General features: G+C 32.7%; 1 protein-coding gene across 1 annotated transcript in view; it reads right to left on the bottom strand.

Annotated features, from left to right (window-relative positions):
• LOC140448488 (uncharacterized) overlaps positions 1–4382 on the bottom strand; it is a 36076-nt gene extending 31694 nt beyond the window's left edge. The window contains exon 1 of the mRNA XM_072541573.1: positions 3883–4382. Coding sequence (XP_072397674.1) covers positions 3883–4356 — 474 coding nt within the window. The 5' untranslated portion in view covers positions 4357–4382. The remainder of the gene's footprint in view (positions 1–3882) is intronic.
• Between the last annotated feature and the right edge of the window lie 10964 nt (positions 4383–15346).

Genomic DNA, 15346 nt, shown 5'->3' with positions numbered 1-15346 from the left:
GAGACTGAAAAGTGTTACAAGGGGGAATAAGCAAACAGTTACTATTGATAGAGAATCAATAGACAAAGTGTGACTTAAGGACAAGAAATAAAGTAAACTAAACAGATAATAAAGTTGATATCAAGCAAGAGGAGAGTACTGAGGAAAACTGAAGGAGTATGAAAAATATGGTGAAAATCATACAAGAAGAAAACAAGGGCGAATTACAGAAGAAATACTGAGACTCATAGACCAAATAAAAGAAGTTAGAAATAAAGATAAAAAAGAATTTAAAAAGATTGACGTAATATTTGGGCAGAATGCTATACATGCCAAAAAACAAAGTTTCATAGAAAAAATTTAATGAAATTTAAGCACTATGAAAAAAACCTGAAACATTTCATCTACACAAGAAATTAAAAGAGATCGCTAAAAACAAATGAACATATGGATATATCAACAGGGGTAAAAGGATTAAAAATTATTTAATATTTTAATTATAAAAAAAAATGTTACAACGCTCAATAAAAAGAGCCGAAACTGCACATTCATTCAAAAAACCGATACGAAAAGAGAGTGTATCGTCTGTGCGCATAAAGAATACCATAATACCCAAAAAAAGTGATGTTAAATACTTGGGAGTACATTTTGACAACCGACTAAATTGGGGAAAGCACATCTGGACAAAGCGACTGCAACTAGGATTAATATACAGGAAAATGTATTGGTACATGAATCAAAAATCCAAATTAAGTCTACATAACAAATTATTACTGTATAAATATATTCTAAAGCCAGTTTGGATCTATGGTATATAGATATGGGGTACAGCATCTAATTCTCATTTACTGAAACTTCAACGTTTCCAATCAAAAGTTTTGAGACATATTACCAATGCACCATGGTATGTGCCCAATTATGTTATACATCGAGACCTTCAGATCCAAAATAGACATCGTTGTCTCACTCAGTGGCACTTACAAAAATAGACTACTGAACCATCCAAATACGCTTGCCCAAGACCTACTTAAGCGAGCCAGGAGAGGAAGACTAAAACGCCTTGATCCCTTAGACCTTTCTATACCTTTACATACATAAACGTATACTCTATCATTTTATAGCTACAACTTATACTATATATACCTATAACTTATAATTGTGTGTGTATTTTAACTATTGCTTTTTTTTAATATGTTAGTAAATGCCTTTGTAAAGTGTTATTTATATTTCAAATATTTATATCTCCCCTGTGTTAATTACGTGATAAACTTATTGATTATTATTTTTATTGTAGAAACAGATTACAATGAATAAAGGATGTAAAAAAAATTAAAAGAACCAAAAAAAGACGGCTCAAAAAAATACTGACTAGGCATAAAAACTGATGAAGATTCATATGATTTATTAGAAGCTCCGATGTATTATTTGTACGGCACTCTTAGAAATATACATAAACAAAGAGGTTAAATTAAAGAAACCTATAGTTGAACACACTTTCTCTTATTAAAAAGACCAATTTAATAATTCAATTTGAGCACATGAAGTATAATGAAAAATCGGTGTATTGGCGAATCAGCCTAAAAGGCTGATTTGCCAATAGGCATGGTCATATAAATTCAAGGAAAAAAAAATATATTGACGTGGACAGAAGGCGGCTAAAAAAATGAATGCTGCTTTTATCTATATTTTTGCATTGCACGGAATTGTTTAGAGAGAAGAATTGAAATATACAGATCTTAGGATTATGTTTTGAAAATCTACACAGATATTGACAGCATATATGTAAAACATTAATAATAGGAATAGATAATAGCACTTTTAAAATCGTTAAAGTTCTAGCGCAATCAGAACTTTCACCGTTCTATAATATATAAAAATAAAAATAAAAAATATAGCTAATAAAACAAATCTGCATATTTATAATTTTCTTGTTAAAAGACAATTTAATCGTCAAACGGAGAATAAACTAATGTCACAATAATAAACTTAAAAGCACAAAATTTGCATGAACGTAATGCACGAAGCAAGATCACGAAAAACCACTTAAGCATAGAATAGAAATAAACACACCAGCAGGATGTTTGGAAGAGAAGTAATTTGTACTTATGATATACGCCAAAAACCATTTGCATGGTATGGAGATATCAACCGAATCTTTTAAGATCGAATATAAAATAAGAGGAAGGTGGTAAAGAAAGTGGATGTGACAATTCCTAAATAGCTTAAATAAGAACAAAATTGACTTTACAATTACTAAATGTAGGAACTGTTGAAGACGTACGATATTAAATCAATTTTTAACTGGAATTGAACATATAATGGTTAAAGCGAAGATTGTCTTAAATGTAAAGAAACAAGGAAGAAATTTATCTATAGTAGTAGGGATTAAAATGTCACATTAACTGCGATTACTAACACAAGGATGTACCAGAAATAAACAAAAACTAACCTACAGAAAGTCGAGCAAGATGAATTCAATGTTAAACAGCTTACCAAAACGTTTGTGAACGTCCCAAAGAATGCACAGAAGTGGTGAGAAACCAAGCAAACAAGCAAAAATGAAAAATTCACAAAAGACATAGAAATCTAATAAAAAATAGAATGGAAATGAGAGGTAAACACACAATAAACATAGCAGAGCTAGAAATTTAAACAAAATCATTTCAAAAGCCATTAGGAAAGACATCACACTAAAGAAATTACTAATACCATAGAACAAAATAAAAGTGTAAAAACCCTAAGATGAAAGTTCAATAAGAACACGATAAATAATTAGAAGTTCTAAAATAAACAAGGACGTGTCATATTTGAACAACAAGATATCCTTAAAATTTTTGAAGACTAACATAGAACATTATATAGTAAAGATAATCTCATTCCAGATGTAAAAATCAAAGTAATACATATTTAACGATCAGGGAAACTTCCGGACATAACACCTAGACAAGATGGCATTGTAGGTGATACAATGATACAATACTTGCCTCTTTGAGGGAATTACATCAGAAAGATAGAAAAGTGCAGTAATAATAATATTGCATAAAAATGAAGCAGAAATTGAAAAAAATATACCTATCAACTTGCTATTTTCTTTATATAAGCTCTTTATGAGAATAATTGCTAACAGACTGGAATCTGAAGAAGGGTATTGGACATGGAGACCCCATCTCCCCTAAACTATTTACCGCTTTGTTGCAGAGTACTACAAGAAGTAATAATTGGCAAAATGTTGGAGTCAATATGAGAATAGGACTAACATGTGCAGCTTACGGAAAATTGAGGTAAGTCATTAGAATAGATATTCCCATGTACTTGAAAACGAAGGTCTTCCATCAATGTGTACTTCTAATTTTAACCTATGGAACAGAAACACTAAACCTTACCAAAACAGAAACATATAAGATACAAGTGGCACATACAGCAGTGGAGAAGTCAGTGTTAAATATATCTTTCAGGGACAGAGTTATAACTCAAATAGTTAGGCGAATAGCTGGTATTATAGTTAAAAGAACACAGGACACAGTTAAAAGAATTACCACGTTGAAATGAAACTCGGTGATGGAACCGGGCAGGCCATGTTGTCAGAGTAAGAGATGGACGATGAACTAAAAAAAATTTAGAATAAAGACCTAGACACGTTGCGTATCGTATTGGAGGACATCCTTCAACCAGACAGTGGGACCACATTAAGTGCATACCGTATAGCTGGAATAAAGGTGCTCAAAACCAGAAACAATGGAACTATTTATTGGACGCCTATCTTCAGCAGTGAATTTAAAACGGCTATAAATATATGTTGTATTTTGGCATTTTAATATTAAACTAGAAGTTAATTTTATATATGAAGTAAATGTTATTTCTAATTGTCCAAAGGTCATAAATATACGTTAAATTTGTACTTACAACTTCAGTAATATCTGTCGTGCTGTCTTCTCTTTTCGCCTCATTTTCGCATTCCAATCTAGTAACTAATATTTTAAAACCTCTCGCTGTCCCATCACCATCTGATATGAATCTTACGTTCAACGACCCATTGTTACCAAAATAACCCTTATTACCCTTGAGACCGGCTTTGCCACATAATGCGTCTTGATTTTCAATTATTAATCTGTCTTTAACACATCCTACGGAATTTTCCAAATCGAAATCAATAAAATCAAATTGGTAGTGGGTGGGACAATTAGGTCCCTTGAGGACATAGACACAGTTCAGATTTCTTGGATATTCTTGCGGGTAATTTGGTGATTGTATATAAAAATTGTTTGCAGTAAACACACCCCCACATGTTGCGTTCGTCAGTAGAGCGGTGCCGGATGAATAAACTGCGGAAAATATAGTGCAAAATAAAAGTGCTGTTATACTTTCACAGAGATTCATCTTTGTTACTCGTAGAGCAAAAGTAGAATAATGTAATAAAATCGGACAATTCATATTTCTTAGTTGCTAATGTTTTTTTAGGTAAAGATAGATTTAAATAAACAAAGGTAGGAACTACAGGAATGTACTTTATTATTTTACTGTCGTAAATTATATTTTAAATATATAGGTGCTTTATTTTTGACAAACTTTTTCTTAATTTTTTTTCTCATTTGTAATAACTCACAATATATTCAGTAAATAGGGTAAGTAAATAAACTACAAGAAACAGGACGTACAAAAAACCAACTATTAGTGTTTTATTGTAAATTTCTTTAATGTTGAGGAATTAGTAGTTTAAATATTCTTTCTACTGCTTGGTCAAATATTTCTCTTATCAGATGATTTTCACGAGATCTTTTAAATTTTGGCATTTATATTGCTTTGCATTTTACGTTATGGCCTATGTTACGTATTTTATAGGTAATAGGTAACGATATACTATAATTCTGACCATTTTTAAATGGCCATATTTCTAGCCGTTGGATATTATTGTCTATAATGTAACTTACAGCGTATGCTGATTCTAAAAACACTCAGATGTAAAAAAACAAAAGCTGATATGAATGTTAAGCCCAAGAAACTATCCAATATCTCCTTGGAGATTACCAGGTATTTGAAGGAACTTTTTAAAAGAACACATGACGCAATAGGAAAAAAATCATATTAAAAACTATCAACAAAACTGGGATTTTTATAAACAGACCATCTCCTTTATTATAAAAATTTCCCCGATCATACTTAAAAATAACAACTGAAAGCTGCATTGGGGCTATGCAATCGGTCGAAGCTCATACTGCTCATTTAACTAATTAGAAAAACAATGCTTATTGATGAATTAAATTCAACGTCGGTCATTTTAAATAAAACACTTAATTATTGCTTAAACGTTTCCGATAATTTAAATAAGCACTTTAATTATGTAAACATTACGTAATACACTTCATATTTATTTGAGAGTTTACGATGATAATAACGCACTTAAAAATTTATTTATAACGACCGACAAACCCAACAACTAAAAAAAGTTTTTATAAATTTAAAAATTTACTGTCAGCAAGGTAACAAACTATGAATCTAAGACTGAAACTCAGAAGCGCAAATAATGGCATCTAATTGCTGAATAAATTCCAAAAACTTAAACGTTGAAACCCACTACAGTGCTTCATAACTTTTCATTTGTCAAACTGAAGTAGCCATCTCCAGTTTACCTTCCAAAGGTGCTGAAATAACTAGACAATTCATCGCTAAGGTTCTTAAAAACTCAAAGCCTCCTGCTCCAAACATTAGACAATCTGAGAAAAAAGCTCTGAAAGAACTTCAGCAAATCCAAATCTAGTCTACAGACATAATTTGGACTAAAGATCAATTCCTAATAATCCAACAACCTATCGGGAGAAAACAACAAAAGCCATTATCACCAAAACCTCTCTTCCTATTGACATAAAACAATCTCTAATCATACGTAAAAAGTCTTCCAGAACACCTCGAATATATGGCCTATCCAAAATTTACAAATTCGATATTCCTCTACGCCCCATTGTCAGTGCATATAACTGCACTACACAACCATTAGCCAACTACTGGGCAAAAACTCTACAACCTCTCGCCTAAAATTCTTCATCCTTCGTCAAAAATTCTTTTCATTTTATCGAAATTCTTAAACAATACCCTATATACACCGTCAGATATTCTAGTAAGTTTTGATATCGTTTCACTCTTTACAAACATTCCTATACATTCCTATAGACGAAACTCTAAACATTCTGAAAACTAAATACAGTATCCAGCAAGACCACTTATCTATCATTAAACATTGTATGTTTAACACTTATTTAATCTTCCAAAATCAATCCTACTCGTACAGACAAATAAATGATGCTTCAATGGACTCCCCACTATCTCTAGTAATTGCCAATATTTTTATGGAAGACCCTACCACTATCCATATCAATGCTCAAACCAACCTGTATCTGAATGGTAAAATCCTAAAATCCTATTATATATCCTTAGTATCCAGTTCATGATGGAGGTGGAAACTGATTCATCCCTACCGTTGACCTACCCTATTTGACTCGCTTATCTGACCAATACAGTCGCATCATACCATCGAGCAAAAAGACAAAAGAGGGAATGTAAAGGTAGTGGGGGCAAAAATATTGTTAGACAGGAAGTGCCATCTTGAGAGGCCAAATTAAACAAGGAAAGAGAGTCTTTCCTTGTTTAAGAAATCAAATTTAGTTGGGTTATGTTATTATTTGTCCCAACTGTCACATGAAATCTTATTTATATTGAAGTTTTTTAACAATTGTTTCACATTTTAGACTGTTATCGTTAATATTTAATTAAAACTTTCTCGTCTAAGACACATTCTGAAAACTATTTTATAGCTACTGTTAATAAGTGCCGGAAAATTTAAATTTGGCGCATTCGCATTTCCGGATATGTCCGCCATCAGAGGCCACTTTTTTGGTCGCCTTTTCATAACGATTAGATTCCCTCTTTTGTCTTTTTGCTCGATGCATCATACACATAGAAGCTGGTTTTCAACGACGTTTATCACGTTGAGCGCGGCGTGGCATGAATGCTTTGGGCCGCTTTCATGAAATTTTCGGTATCTATCACAAAGACGGCGTGGCAAGTGGTGTTAATTCACTAGTATTTGGTCAATTTTATGTGGAATATTTTACAGGCATATTATAAGTGATGTTACCAAAATAAACATATTTTGCAAAACAGTTTATTCATATTATTTGGTTAAAAAATTATTAAATATTGACTTTTTACAACTATGTAAAAAATGAGGGGCACAATAATTTTTATTGCATAAAGAATACTGCCATCGGGACTTTATTGTTTTATTTCGGACTCTAAGTCATCTTAATTTTTTTTATTGCATGGGTAGCATGTCGCGCATCGATTATTTGTAGCAACTTATAATTTATGTCTTATGTTTGGTTTATTTATATTATCAGATGATGTGTTATCTTTTTCTAAAACGAAAGGCATTCTCTAAACCCTATTATTTATATTGTGTTTTTAGTTTCCTTTCTATAAACCAAAAACGTTTTCGACAAGCCTATGATAACATAAACAGAGAAAAAATATACTTAATTATGCGAGAATTCGATATACCAAGTAAATCGGTAAAATTAGTGTAAGCCACCATGAGTCACACAAAACCGCAAGTACGAGTTCAAAATCAATTGGCAGACCCCTTCCAAATAACTAAGGCGCTTAGTATGGGGAGATGAGCTGGATCCGACTCTGTTTAACATATGTATGAAATAATATAAGAAAAATGTAAATCAAAAAAATTTATTGTTTAATAAGTTCAAGCCAATTGTGATCTGTGCAGACGATGTAATCTTGATGAACCGCAAAAGACATCACCAAACTTTATATGGAGCTTGAAAAAAATGCAAAAGAAATAGCTAAAGCTCTAATACAAGCATTGAGACAACAAAACTTGCAAAATTTGACAAAAGACGGAAAATACGGAAAAGGATTATGCTTGCTAACAAATACATTAATAGAAAAGTAAAGTTCAAAATATATAAAACCATCTTATGACCAATAGTAACATATGATGTAGAAACATTGATCGTAATAGAAAAGACAATAAACCTTATTAATACTTTTAAAAGAAAGATATTAATAAGGATATTGGCGCCAATTTGCAATAATGGTATGTGGAGAATAAGCTTCAATCACGAGATATATCAATATTACAAAGAACCCTCTAGAGCATATTATGCAAAATAATCTTTTCCCAGAAGGGTTTGGGGAAATAACAACCCCTATTTTCCAAGAAAATGTGTTAATAGATATACAAAAATTATGTAACTTTTGACTATCAACAACACAATATCTGGAACGAGAATTTTGCTAAAAAAATCCTACAGAAACGTTATTTTATCAGAGTAAGCTGAGGCGTTTCTTCGAAAACACGGACTTCTTAATATAGCAGATTATGCTTAACCTTGCCATGGTTATGAAAGTGCCATGCAGCAGAAGACACGAAGAGATCAAGGTGGAGAACCGAGGCCAGTTCTGCGTTGTCATCGCAAGGGTTGTCAAGTAACAAGGTCTGGTCGTCAGGGTAATGATTTTTTTCACTACACCGATCTCAACAACAGGATCGATTGGAAGCTGTCCCTATGCGATATTTGGGAAATAGAATTTTTCTTCGTGGAAGATATTCAATTAATCACGACAGTTCATCCAAAGAGGAAGTCATATGGTAACCAACTGGTAAATATGTGCCGAGAAGTTTGTGCAGTCATCGTAGTAATAAGAAACCCGATAATAAGAAAAAAAATCCCCATTCAAATTAATGAGACAAGATTCGCTGGTTGCCAAAAATACAACCGTGGACGCAGGCTGAATAAAGATGGTGCTGGAAAATTAGAGGACAGCGATGACGAAGTGGAAATTAAATGAAATCATGAAGCAGAAATCGACAGCTCGTGGATGTTACTTTTTCGTCGAGTGAAGAATCTTTAGTTTTTAGTATCCCAAGCAAAGTTGCACAAGGTTCCGTCTGATAAATGGTCTACTTATGCAAACCGAAATTGACTGGGTTTTAAACATCAGACGGTAAACCACCAAAAGTACTACATAGTTCCTGCATCAAGAAAGCAAACACAGGAGATCGAGCGGTCACGGTTAGATACAAAGATCCACATCATAAAAAAAATGCGATGAGTAGCACGTCAAACATTTATAGTCTCATTCGGACGACTATTGCTGTAGAATTCTGCGTAAAGATGAAGAGGACCCGTTTCTTGCATTTTTAAGGGACGCCAGGTAGGTATATACATAGGGTATTTTTTTAATTCTTGGTTACGATGCTTGCGTATTAAATAAAAGTGTTAAGATAGACTTATAGACTGCTAAAAAATTAAAGTGCATGAATTTTTTCTTATTATTAATTATTATTCCATAATAATTCCATAATAATTAGGCTGTATCGTTTTGTAAATAATTAGGTTACATATGAAGTTTTTTTGTAAATAATTGGGATTTATTTTTTTGTTAAAATTATTAGAGTCCTTTTATTTTACATTTATTTTTCTCCATATCTTTATTACTAGTAAACAAACATTCTTTCTACAAGAGTTTTCTTGCTTTTTATTATTTTGGGCAAATCTTTCAGACATCTTTAGATTGCGATGGCTAGACCGCACACTATTATGCAGCTATATGCACAGGTAGACCGCATCCTAAAGCTATACCGCGTATTATAGTTTCACCATAAATATTTTTATGTCATACTAGTTTATTATTGTGTTTTTATTGCTTAGTTGCCAACTACGTAATAGTGTAATTCATGCCCGCGCGGGCATAAAGTGTACTTTATGGGCCCGCACGCATATGTTCTACATGGTTTTCTGTCATCCAGTGCTGTAATTTTTCATATTCCTTGTCGTAGGAATCTCTCGACTTATGTGGTAGTAACTTTTTCCCCCTTTTTTTTAATTTGCTGAGAGATTTTAAAAATTTATTGCATTTTCACGGTTATAGTTTGACACGTTTGACAGCATTTTCGTAGCGTAGCAACAAAACACGGACGATAGAATATCTATTAGTAAATATGTTGTTAAAATAAAATCGAATTTTCGGGTGTTTAGAACATATTTATTTGTAGATGCAATAACGAACTAGTATGACATAAAAGTTTGTATGCACCGCGGGTATTAATAGATGTATATGTCCTTGGGCGACTTACAAACCCTCGGGCAAGAGGCCCTCGGGTTTGTAACATCATCGCCCTCTGGGCATAAATATCTATTCAATACCCTTGGTACATAAATAACTATTAAAACATAAAAATCAGTTCAGCTGCTTTAATTTAGGAACACAAATTGGTTTTTTAAATATATTTGTAATATAATCACTAAAATACTTTCGTTGTACCCTTACTTGTACAGCCAAGCCGGCTCTGCTTTACTTTGAGGAAACTATTGTTTGATCTGGAAGATTACGGCAAAGTTCAAACACAGTGACCTAATAGAGTATGAATCTTTAATACAAAAACAAACTCTTTTCACTTTTATTATAGCTTTCAAGGTTAAGTGCATACAGGAAATTCGAATCACGGGAATTTTCGAAATGCTGTTTCTTTACCAGATGACAAATATGATTTAAGGTGAATCATATCCTACACACTATTTGTTTTCGCCATGAAATGCATAAATATATATGAAAGCATAATAATATGAAATTTTGATAAAGTTTTAGAAAAAAACAAAGTTTTTGATTTATTATTGTCCTATCGATCTATATATCTGTCTATCGACTTTTGTTCTATCCATTTGTTAACATTTCTTTGATATGAAATATCGTGAATCTCTCAACACATAATTCAAATATGACACTTTTCTTTGTTTAACTCTTTAAGCTGCAAGTTTATTATGATGAATTGTTTTCAAACTTTTTTCAGATAATAGTTTGAAATACTATAGTTAGTAGTTAGTACATCAGTTACTAGATTTTGTATATATTTTTGTTTTTTTCTATGAAAAAAATACTGGTCAGCCGTTGTGCCAGAGTTCAATCAAGGAATAATTTTTATGTTAGTTTCTCTGGTACTTAGGATGTACCAAATGATAAAAAGTGCATCAATAATGGGTATAAGACTTTAAATATTATAAAAGTACTGCACAATATTGTAATAAACAAACAAAAATATAATAATAAAAATAATAGTTCAGGCACTTGAATGATATGGTCTAAAACAATCCAAGCACAAAGCCACTTTACAGTCTACGCACGTTTCTGTAATCCTGTTTCTGAGTACAGCTGGCATCGACTTCGCGTGATTTTCTGCGGCAAATGACCAACATTTTGAAAATACTCCACGTTCAATGGCCTCCTAATTTTTTTTCTTGCAGAAAAATCTTTTATAAGACTGGTAGTCAATTTGGATCTATATTCAAAGTGAGATATTGCTTTTTTTCTACTGTTACTTTGCCTAAGGTATTCTTTATAAAGTATGTAAGAATTTAGTATGGATGCGTCAAAAAGGTAATTAAATAACTTTATTCACCATCGATGACTTTTACAAGCTACTGAGTATGTCTGCATTCGTTGGTCAAACCAATTAACACCGCCCATATACATATTGTAGTCTACAATGGTTTGAGGACAGCAGATGTTTTCTCGTTCTCCAGTTCTTTATGTTCTCAAAACAAAACCAGTTTCTGCATGATTATGCATATTGCTATATACGGTCATAGATTTTGAGCCACGATCCTTTTACTTACTTATAGTAATATTATTGCAGACAACTCCTTCAATTTCACCCATTTTCATTTTTCTGTCATCTTCTAAATGTGCTTTTGGAAAATATTTTCGTGTTTGTCTTACTGTTCCATAACCAAAATGACCTAGTTCTAATAACTTATTCATAAGAGGAAGTGTGGTAAAAAAAAAGTCAAAGGACAAGCAGTGTCCCCTTTTTTTCAACACCCTAATTAAATTTAGTATAACTCTTTCCCCTAGAGTATGTTCCTTAGGCCGTTCAGGTTTTCCACTTTGATATACCTCAAAATTGATGACCTGACTAAAAAGGTAACCTGTTTTAGCACATGCCATCGCCCAAATTTTTATACCTCTCTTTATGAGTTTTATTGGCATGTACTGTTTCAAAGTAGTCTTTCCTTTAAAGGTAAAAATACTTTCATCAAAGGTTTTTTTAATGTTTGAAGAAGAGGTCTTACTTTGTACAACTTGTTAAATTCCTGAGTTCCTCTGGCTGGCATTTGTTGGTTATCATTTAAATGGATATATCTTAATATTTTAAGAAATCTCTTTCGAGGGAAAATATTATTAATCCTTTTATTATAAAAATTTGGATCTGCAGAGCAGTATTTTTTGATAGAAGGTAAACTATTAAATCTCATTAGAATTAACATTCCTAGGAAATCTTTCAATTCTTCGAAGGACAAATCTAAATTTTTGTTATTGTGGACAGCACATAAATTTGATTGTTCTACAATGTATTGTAGTAAGGTGTCTTTGAAAAAAACATTAAAGAAACTTACTGAATCTTTAGAAGACGGTATCACTTTCGAACACTTGAATTCTGTATAATTACAATTTTTAAATTCAATAGGTATTCTTGGTTTTTTAGATCACCCCTTAAAATCATTGGTAATATCTAAAGTTGCTTAATCTTCACTTGAGGATAAAGCATTCATATTTTTATTTTAAGAGGGTTTTTCGAGCTGATAACCTCTGTCGGCTACATAATCATCTGAATCCTCGTGTTCTAAAGAGTCGTAAATTGTAGAAATTTTACGTTTTCTACGTAAAGGCTTGTAGTTAGTTACTATGTCTATTTTGGCTGTAACACTTTCAGACAGAGTAGACGGCAGTATTGTAGAACTTTTTCTAGAAGATCTTTCTGATGGTGTGTCAGGTTTTACTACATCCTCAACATCTGAGTCCCCTTTAATCTCGGAACGTTCAGCTTGATCATCTGTTCCATCCATCCAATGGCACTACAGCCCAAATCGGGCCTTGGCTTCCTTCAACAGGCTTCTCCAATCATTTCGATTTACCGCTCTTCTTTTCCATAAACGCGTTCCCAGGCAGTTCTTGGCATCCTCATCGACTACGTCTTCCCATCTCTTTTTAGGTCTTCCAACAGGTCTTTTTCCCTGCATTCTCGCATTTAGTAATTTTCTGGGATTCTATTCTCATGCATGCGGACCACGTGCCCTGCTCACCGTAATCTCTGCAGTTTAGTGTATTGTGCTAGAGTTGGTTTGCTATATTGCTCGTATATTTCTCTATTATACCTAATTTACCAATTGTTGTAATCACTTATTGGGCCCAGTATCCGTCGTAATATTTTTCTTTCAAACACATCTAATGCATTGGCAGATTTCTGTGTCACCACCCATGTTTCACAACCATAACTTACTATGGGCCTGATTATTATTTTATAGAGCCGGAGTTTTGTTTTCCGGTGTACGTCTCGCGATTTGAATATGTGGCTCATCGCGAAATAGGCTTTATTTGCCAGCATAAGCCTTCTATTTATTTCCGGTTCTTCTTCATTGCTTGCGGCCAGATCCATTCCTAGGTATGTTAATCTATTCACATGTTCTATATCGTCAATAAAGTGTTGTTGCGCCGGTCTATTTGATCTGGTTTATATGAGTAGTTTTGTTTTATTTGTATTTATTACTAGCCCTACTGTTTCTGCACTCTGTTTTAACTCAACGTAGGTTTCTTCCGCTGCATTCACTGTTCTGCTCATTATGTTTATATCATCTGCGTATGCTACTATTTGGGTAGATTTGTTTGTAAGTATGTTATTTCCGCTCACCGTCAACCATCTAATTACATATTCAAGAACAAGATTAAACAGCGTTGGGGTCAGTCCGTCGCCTTGTTTCAGTCCTTACGTTATCGTAAACCTGTCATTGTCATTTGCACTAGTCGTATTAATTTTGATAGTATGCCAAATTCTTCCAATATATTAGGTAGAATTGTTCTATCTATTGAATTATAGGCTTGTTTAAAATCTACAAAGAGATTGTAAACGTCGATGTCATATTCCCATGCTTTGGCTAGTATTTGTTTAACTGTAAATAGTTGGTCAATGGTAGATCTATTTTGCCTAAACCCTGCTTAATATTCCCCGATAATTTTTTCTGTGAGAGGTTGGAGTCTTCGATTAATGAGGTTTGTGAGTATTTTGTATCCCGAACAAAGTAAAGAGATGCCTCTATAATTCTTACACAACAGTTTGTCTCCTTTTTTATGAATAGGGCAGATTATACTTTTCTTCCATTGTTGGGGGATTTCTTCTTCTATTCATACCTCTCGTATTAGCTGGTACATCTGTTGTGTCAAATTTCCTTCTCCTTGCTTGAGTAGTTCTGCCGGTATTTTATCTATTCCCGGTGCTTTATGGCTTTTTTGTATGTGGGTTGCCGTTTGGACCTCCTCTAGCGTTGGGGGTCTAGTTAATTCATTTTCTTTTTCATCTTCCCCCAGTTCTTGTTGTTGTACCTCCTACCGTGCCTGCTGCTGCCTTTGTTGTTGTAATGGTGGTTGTGTCCCTTTGTTTAGTATCCGTTATTTCATGTAATATGTTGGTACTAAATGCAAGAGTTAAATTAACTAAAATATGAAAATATTTGTCCCGTTGCTACATATACAACTAAAACATGAACTCTTAAAAAATCAATCGTAGGAAGCAGTAAGGATAGGAGTAAGATTGAAGCCTGACTTGTATTGTAGAATAAATGCTGATAGTAAATGAAATATAGAAATACATCATGTCGGCAATCTTAGAACTTTAGAAACCAAAGTTTTAATGAAAGAGAGCTTCCTTTTTTTAAACCGTTAAATAAACGGAATTAACTCATTACTAATTTTTCCATACATTGTAACCACCTAATCATATTAATCAAAAAATTACCGAGTCAAGAAAGAAGAAGGAAAATGAGTGTTCCAGGTCACAAATAAGCGAAATCATTGCCTATTCGACATATAAAAAAATCTGAAAATTTGGACATAATATAAAAAGTATGTATCGCGACCGAAAAATTAAGAAATTTTAGATAAAAAGATTACAAATTTAATATTGCTATACTAGGAATACGCAACATACGTTGGAGAAACTCTGAAAAATTTAATATAAAGAAAGGAAGAATCTGCTATTCTGAGAAGCAGTGTCACATAACATAGATATGTTATATTTTCATCCCAAAAAGTTAGAGTCATAACGGTAATCATGAGAGATTTTGACATAAAAAGTAAATGTTACTCTTTAGTGGGATATAGGAGATAGTCTCATGGAATTTAGTCAAGTAGTAACTACTGCCTTCTATAAACTACCTAAATCATGCCTCTAGAACAAAACTTTATCCAAAGTTGGTATTTGTTTGTTAAAAAAAAAAAAAAATAATAAATAAAACAAATGGACTAT

This window comes from Diabrotica undecimpunctata, chromosome 8 (genome assembly GCF_040954645.1).
Source record: "Diabrotica undecimpunctata isolate CICGRU chromosome 8, icDiaUnde3, whole genome shotgun sequence".
NCBI classification, from domain to species: Eukaryota; Metazoa; Arthropoda; class Insecta; order Coleoptera; family Chrysomelidae; genus Diabrotica; species Diabrotica undecimpunctata.
The sequence above is the reverse complement of the archived record's forward strand: the minus strand, read 5'-3'. Positions and strand labels throughout refer to the sequence as shown.